At 54.1% G+C, this 7,041-nt stretch overlaps 4 protein-coding genes across 4 annotated transcripts, besides 3 other annotated features; 2 read left to right on the top strand and 2 right to left on the bottom strand.

Annotated features, from left to right (window-relative positions):
- Positions 1 to 358: 358 nt before the first annotated feature.
- Positions 359 to 670, top strand: TraAM80_09521 (multidrug resistance protein, MATE family; the record flags this gene model as incomplete). The annotated part of the gene is made up of 1 exon (XM_029386200.1): positions 359 to 670. The coding sequence occupies one exon, from the start codon at positions 359 to 361 to the stop codon at positions 668 to 670; it is 312 nt and encodes a 103-aa protein (XP_029233945.1).
- A 1,204-nt stretch (positions 671 to 1,874) lies between these two features.
- Positions 1,875 to 1,920: a mobile genetic element.
- A 460-nt stretch (positions 1,921 to 2,380) lies between these two features.
- Positions 2,381 to 2,423: a sequence feature (A-rich).
- A 1,273-nt stretch (positions 2,424 to 3,696) lies between these two features.
- Positions 3,697 to 3,736: a microsatellite.
- Positions 3,737 to 3,931: 195 nt separating this feature from the next.
- Positions 3,932 to 4,261, bottom strand: TraAM80_09520 (uncharacterized protein; the record flags this gene model as incomplete). Its single annotated transcript, XM_029386199.1, has 1 exon — positions 3,932 to 4,261. One exon carries the CDS (start codon positions 4,259 to 4,261, stop codon positions 3,932 to 3,934), a length of 330 nt encoding a protein of 109 aa, XP_029233944.1.
- A 276-nt stretch (positions 4,262 to 4,537) lies between these two features.
- Positions 4,538 to 5,572, top strand: TraAM80_09519 (surface protease GP63; the record flags this gene model as incomplete). The annotated part of the gene is made up of 1 exon (XM_029386198.1): positions 4,538 to 5,572. The coding sequence occupies one exon, from the start codon at positions 4,538 to 4,540 to the stop codon at positions 5,570 to 5,572; it is 1,035 nt and encodes a 344-aa protein (XP_029233943.1).
- Positions 5,573 to 6,532: 960 nt separating this feature from the next.
- TraAM80_09518 (uncharacterized protein) lies at positions 6,533 to 7,041 on the bottom strand (the record flags this gene model as incomplete). The annotated part of the gene is made up of 1 exon (XM_029386197.1): positions 6,533 to 7,041. A coding segment is annotated over one exon (509 nt), but the record flags the coding sequence as incomplete, so codon positions are not given.

Here is a 7,041-nt window from a genome sequence, read left to right as displayed (position 1 = left end):
TGTCGGTAGGTGAGGAGGTATGTGTCTCAGAGCCTTAAGCTGATGATTATTTCTTGAGATGGGGCCGAATTGTGCTTGGTTTGGTTTGTCTGGCCTTGCCGTCCGCTATGGGCATTGCGCTAACCTTCGGTTTGGGCGGTTGCACCGTTGGCTTTTGTCGGCACTTTTCTGGGTGATGATTGTTTCTCTCTGGTGCGTTCGTGGGGTGCCTTATTATTTCAATCTTTGCCCAATATTCACTTCGTGGATTGTGGTTTGCAGTGGACGCGCTCTGTTTACGGGCTTACGGTGGGGGTGCAGGGAGTGATGAGCAAGGCAGTACTCTTCAACGAGGCGTTGTGGTTGTGGTATTCTATTGATGGTGCCTGTCGGCGTATCGTTGTTTTTTCTTTGCTTGATACAAGGTGCGTTGCCAAAAATGTGCGGGGAGAAGACAGCGGAAATTGCCTGTAATTTTATGAAGCTTGGACCCCTGTTTATCATTCCATCGGTGACTTTCAGGGCATGTTCTAAATTTGCTTTGAATCATCTTAAACCTCAATTGTCCATGACTGACTGCTGTTGTGGTCGGTTGTATTGTGGCACCTTTAGCTCAGTGCCTTTTGGCCCAGCGAGGTGTTCATGGTGCCATGCTGGGGGATGGTTGTCGTGGCTGGGGCACAGCGCGTAGTACCGATTGCTCGGACAACGCCTTGGGGATCGACCCGACAGACGCCAGGTAAACTCCGTATCAGAGAGGCACTGCAGTGGGGTGGCTTGAGCGAATATTTTTGCTTGACGATTCCCAGCTCTCTCTTCGTTGCTGCCGCTTTGGCCCCATCTATGTCGTTTGTGAGTGGAATTATTACCTTCGTTGTTGTTTTCTTGGCAGGATTATTGGTCTACTTGGAGTGAACGAAACATCGTTGCAAGTGGCGCATACTGTGCGGTGGATAGCACCATTTACACGTAGCGCTGAGAGCGCCCAGTACGGTTTTCAGGGCGTGTTCAGTGGAATGAGGCATAACGAAAAGGTGGTATAAATTTTGATCACTTGTTTGTGGTTTGTTGGATTACCGTCGGAGCTTGTGTTGGTCTGTCTCTTTGGCTGGGGTCCAGCTGGGATTGTTGGAGGTCCGGCTATTGGGTTGATGTTGGGGGCCCCAGCAATGCTTTGGTACCTCACAAAGGCGGATTGGAAAAAGTTGTTCAGGGAGTCAAGCGATTGCTGCTACAAGTGACGGTTGGAAGATGATCCCAGGGCGAATCAGTGTCCGCTCCACGTGGGCGCCTGCTCTGCACCACTCAGAGTTCATCGGTAAAGGAGCGAAAGTTGTATCTTTCATTGGGGACGTGAACGCGACATTCGATGCAACGTGTCGCATCCATCTGGTGGTAACTATTGTTTTCCTGCGCGTGTAGACGGCGGCAGTAAGAGAGCGGGAGAGGGGGGAGGGACTGCAGTAAATGTGGGAAATTTCTGTGGGCCATTTTGTGAATGGGCTCAATTATATCGACGAACGGCATCGATGTGTTGATGTGTCTTTTAAAAAGAAAAATGATTGAGGTTGTTTTGTACGGGCCGAGCTGAAAGCTGAAGATTCCCACCATACCGACTGAGCTTTTGTTTGTTTTGGTTAGAAACAGTGCTCGACGCCCCCATCGTTTTTATTTTATTTTTGCTTTGACGCTTCTGAAAAGGAATAAAATAATTTTAAAGAAAAAAACGACCAAATGTCGCTGAGCAACTGATATCGATTTATTTCCGGCTTTTCCCGTTTTTTTGTTGTTGACTTGATTTGGTTCCTACGAGAGCGCGTTCTACGGTGGTGTGTGCGTTGTCGTTGTTGTTGTTTCTTTTCTTCCCCAAACTAATACCTGCCATGATCCTCCGCGCGGAGGAGCCTGGTGGCTGCAGGGCCCTAAAGACTGCCACTTCGTCGGTTCGCAGCGGGAGCCCAGTTACTATTGCCTGTACTTCATGCACTTATTTGGGTATTTGTGCGTGTGTAATGACTGTGGGATAATTTTATGGTGACTGTGACTGTGTGTGTGTGCCGCATATGCGAAAATAAAGCTGCGATCTCCCATTGTGGGACCTTCTTGTGGGATATATACCTGGGTTCCACGCTGGTGCCCATTATATGCGGTGGCTGGCCGCTGCTGCGTGGAGTCCGCGTTGCAAATGTAGGGAAGCACCATATAACTTTTGTTTATGTCAGTTCCCCGCCCACTCATTTCTAACCGTGCGCAGGTGCCGCTGTGGTGTGGGAGAGCCACGGCAAGCAGCGATCTTTCTTGAGCTGTACAGGCAGACACGGACTCGGCAGGTCGTTGTTTGGCTGCTGTGGTGCGAGGGGGTGACGGTGATTGTGTTGGGCTTGGTCCAAGTCTGGTGCTATTTTCGTATTATGTATTTTTTTGTTTTGGTTTTTGTTTGTTGTCTAAAAAGGAAGGCGCTGGTGCTGAAGGCATGCGACCGTGTTTTGTTTCACTGAGCGGACGCCCACGGAGAGGCCCACTTTGACGTTGTTTGTTTGTTTGTTTTTGACGCGGGGACCTGCACTCTGACTGTGTGGTTGTGCCCACGGGTGCCCTCGTGAGGCAACAGGGCAAGTTCGTTGCACCCAGCTTTTTGGGTGTATGCCCTGCTTCCTGTGCTGTGAGCTGCCTAGGGGCGGCGAAGCCAGGGGATGTTGCGGTGCTCGGTGCGTGGGGTTACACAGGCACCCGCGCGGGGCCGGCGGTTGATGGGCGTGTGCTTTTTTTTTCCGCGGGGCAATAGTCACTTGGGCCGCTCCATGGTTGTGGTGCCTGCGCGTCTGCCGTACTTTGGATGGTGTGTGTGAGGGGCTGGGGACGCGCTTTGTGTCGCCCGAGGGCTTGCCGGCGACGACGGAGATTCCAAGGCCCGCATGGGTTCCATAGTGCACCCTCGCCGCCATCGGCGGTTCTCTCCGCAGGGCGCGGTGAGGCACAAATTGCGCGACTGTTGGCGAGGGGTCTGTTGGGGGCAGCTGCTGCGCGGTGTCGCGCGCATAGGGCCACGCTCTGTGTACAACGTGCTGGAAGAAGACCTTTTTTTTTCCGGCTTTTTTGACTTGGAGGGTGTTTTCTATTGCTTCACGCCGTGGGTGGAGGGCGCGTGTCTTCGAGAGGGAACGACGGGGTCGTGAGGAAAGGAGTTGCCGGCGATGCGTGTCGCCGTGTGGGTTGTGACAGGCGTGCTCCCTGCTGGGATTTTTACCGTGTCTGTGCAACACCCCCAGTGTCGCGGCCGTGCAGACGTCGGGGCGGAGGCGGTGTTTTTGTGGCTGCGCTCTTAACGGCGGCAGCTTTTTGGCGATGGGTGGAGGTGTTGGCGGCGAGGTCATTTTGCTGCAGGGGGAAATTCCCGAAGGGTCCTTCCTCCCCCTTTCTTTGTTGCTTGTTTGCAGACGAGTTTCACTGCGACTGGGCAGAACAGGCCGAATCGTGTGGATGCGACGGGCCGTACGAGGGTCTGATGCTGCGTTGCTGTGCACCTTGTTTCTCTATTCCGGCTACGCCTGACGCCCTTTGCGAGGGGGCATCTGAGACGTTTGGCTGCGGAGTGTGGTTGGTTGCCCCGGTGTTGCTTGCGGGGGTCAACTGTGGTGTTTGAGCGTGAGTGGTTGAGTCGCAGCGGAAAGGTTTGCCTTCTGCTGTGGGGGACCCGATTTCCGCTGCGGTGGTGTTGTGCGCGGTGAGGTGGAGGCGTGCGGCCTGCGCGCGGGCGCAACACTTCACGCAGCAGAAATGGGGACGATGCGCTGCCGACGGTGTTGCTTGCCTCGTTTTTTGTCGTGTGCGCCTCTGGGCACGCGGGTGGTTGTGGGCGTGTCTTGGCCGTGGCCGTTTTTGGTGCGTGCGCGTGTGTGTGTGCTCGTCGGTGCGCCAGACGCGAGCTCTTTTTTTTTTGGAGTCCTCGACCTCACACTAGACACGAATCGGAGTACAACGACACAATAAGCAAGTAAACCACAGAAGGAAAGAAGGGAACGAGACGCCACGCAAAGGAAAGACACGAGGAATGCACCACACTCTGCACATCCTGTTGCTGCTGCTGCTCTGCTGCTTCACCAGGCTCTTTTGCCGTCACTGAGCATCGCTGCATATTTGACCGCATTTCTCGCAAGGCTGGGCCCCCGATGAGGGCAATTTTGCGTGAATTGCCGGGGCGGGAGCGTGGTGGGACGCAGGTGTTTACTGCCTCTGTGCCTGACTGGGCGCCCATCCGTTTTAAGGTCTTCTCGGAGGACATGAACAATGCTTTAAAGTACTGCACCGCTGCGGGAGAGTCCCGCCCGGACTTGGGAGAAGGAATCCGTGTGTGCCAGCAGCAAGATGTTCTTACAACCGAAAAAAGTCCATCATCTTGAATCAGATACTTCCCCAAGCCATCAAGCTGCACGTGGATCGTCTCCACGTTCAACAGCTCACGGGCCCAGTGGTTGTTCCGAATTTTTCGGCTGGAACACCATGCGGTAATTTTGAAATACCCAGCTCCCACCACACGAGGGGTGTGTCCGGCGCGGACATGTTTTTGTACGCCGCTGCTGCACCGACTGAAGCTTCTACTTATGCGTGGGCAGTGGGGTGCGTTGAGTTGGACGATGGGCGTCCTGTGGTCGGGGTGATAAATATTGGCCCGCATTCAGTCACCAATTTGGAGTTCAGTGTTCGTATTGCGGCACATGAAATCGCGCACGCACTTGGGTTTGAGGTGGAAATTTTTGAGGCGAGGAATATGACACAGACGATGCCTGAGGTTCGTGGAAAGGAGAATGTGCTCGTTGTGTCTTCACCCAAGACGCTGGAAAAGACTCGTGCGCACTTCAACTGCACAAGTGCCCCTGGAATGGAGCTGGAGGATGAGGGTCAGGGTGCAACGCCATCGTCGCATTGGAAGAGACGCAACGCAAAGGACGAGCTGATGGCTGCCATCAACGGTGCCGGCCACTACACGGCGCTGACGATGGCTGCTTTTGAGGACATGGGCTTTTACAGGGCGCAGTGGAGCATGGCGGAACAGATGCCATGGGGCAGCAACTCCGGCTGCGAACTGCTGACGCAGAAGTGCCTGACTGATGGCGTCACCCGGTACCCGGAAATGTTTTGCCGCCCCAGAAGAAAGTTTTTGGTATGCACATCGGATCGTTTGGCTCTGAGCATCTGTAAGATTACTACCTACCCGGACCCCCTTCCGGCACAGTTTCAGTACTTCAGGAATCCCAGACGCGGCGGGCGTTCTGAAGACCTAATGGACTACTGCCCCTACAATGTCGCGCTCAGAGAGAGGCGGTGCATTGATGGTAAAGCAGGCGCTATTCGTGGAAGCCGCATTGGCCCAAGCTCAAGGTGCTTAAAAACGAGAAACCTGCATGATGTTTTTGGTTTCACTGGGGACGTGTGCGCCGAGGTGTCATGCAGCAATGACACGGTGCTTGTGCGGTATCTTGGGAATGACACCTGGCATGCATGCCCAGAGGGCAGCACTATCACACCAACTGGGTGGTTCAAGGGCGGGAACATTGTTTGCCCGAGGCGCATCGAGGTGTGTGCTGTCCACTAGGCACGCGGTGCTGGCGCTGATGCGATTCAGTTGGTATTAATTTTCCCCTCAATTTCAGTGGTCGTGCTGGTCACGGTTTTAGTATTAATGTGTTGATTGTAGCATAGGAAGCGCGCTGCGCAAAGGCTAAATTTGGGATGTTTGGGTTCGTGCTGAAGGCAGGCAGCTCCACGTGAGATCATTTTTTTTTTCCTTTTCCCTCTGAAGATAAAAGTGGTGCAAAAATAATGAAAAAGAAGTGTGTAATTTTTTCCTTTTACCATATGTGTCTAATTTGTGTGTCTTTAAAAAAAAACGGCTACTGCAAGTGAGGCAGAAGTAAATACGGCGGTGTGAATAACACACAACGCATGGGAAAAGTTATGTTCACCGTGTCGGAGATTGTTGTTTTTGTTTTTGTTTGTTTTTAGGTTTGTGAAGAGCAGTAATGATTTTTGGTTTGTTGTTATTGTTGTTGGGGGCCTTCCAGGGGAATGGGGCAGGTTTGGCGTGCGTGCGGTGGGGTAACGCACCGGTGTGATTCTCTCGGATGTGCCATTGCGTGTCATTTCTCTCAGTGCATGGTTTTTGAAGGACAATTAAGTTCATGGGCAGGTTTGTTTACTGCCTCTCGCACACACCACGCCGAACAATTTCTGAGGCAAATTGGCCAGCCACGGCTGAATGGCCCAACGGTTTTTTTACCACACTTTTGCTCGCCACATTCCCCGCAATTGAATTCATATTGCTGGTGACCTTTGAGCCGTGGGCGAAGCAACAAGAAAAGGAGAAAAAGAATTTTGCCTCTCTGTGGTATTCCCTGGCGTCTTTTGCCATTCTGGCGGGCCGAGAGTCCATGAGGGCAGTTGACGGTGCACCGGCGGCCTTTTCGTAGTGGGTAGCCGGCTCTCGGAGAGGGTGCGCCGGGGTAAGACCCCACTCGCAATAATGCGCCCGGGCCCCCACTGGCGGATGAAGGCTTCAGCGAGCAACGGCGTGCCCGCGTTTAGTTCCAGGCGGTGCAGCATCGGCTGGGAGAGGTGCAGCCGCTGCCTTGCCAAGAGGCTGCTCGGGCAGAAGGTTTTGGCCACACGTAGGCGCACTTGCGGCGATGCCTGCGGGGCGGGCGGTTGTATGCACGCAGTGCGGCTTTGCGACGACTGATGGAAAAACACATAGCGGGCACTTGTCGGTGGAACGTGTGGTCCGGCGGCTCCCCGGCACTGGACGGAGCCTGGGAGGCTTTGAGCGCACCGCACACAAAAACCTAACACCTCTGGCAGCGCCCAGGCCGCCGTTGCGAGAGCGAGTCAATGAGGGCGCCCCCGACCTCAGGTGCTGGAGGTTTGGAAAGCGTGGCAGAATGCTGCGCCATCTGCACCGAGGCACCTGCGCGCTGTGACGATCAACGTTCCAGGATGGTTTTGTAGAGGCTGAGTTCTGCGCCCCGCAATGCAGTTCTCTGCAGTGCTCGCGCTCGCCCGNGTACA

Source organism: Trypanosoma rangeli (assembly GCF_003719475.1).
Source record: "Trypanosoma rangeli strain AM80 chromosome Unknown Tra_15.4_contig_00603, whole genome shotgun sequence".
NCBI lineage: Eukaryota > Euglenozoa > Kinetoplastea > Trypanosomatida > Trypanosomatidae > Trypanosoma > Trypanosoma rangeli.
The sequence above is the reverse complement of the archived record's forward strand: the minus strand, read 5'-3'. Positions and strand labels throughout refer to the sequence as shown.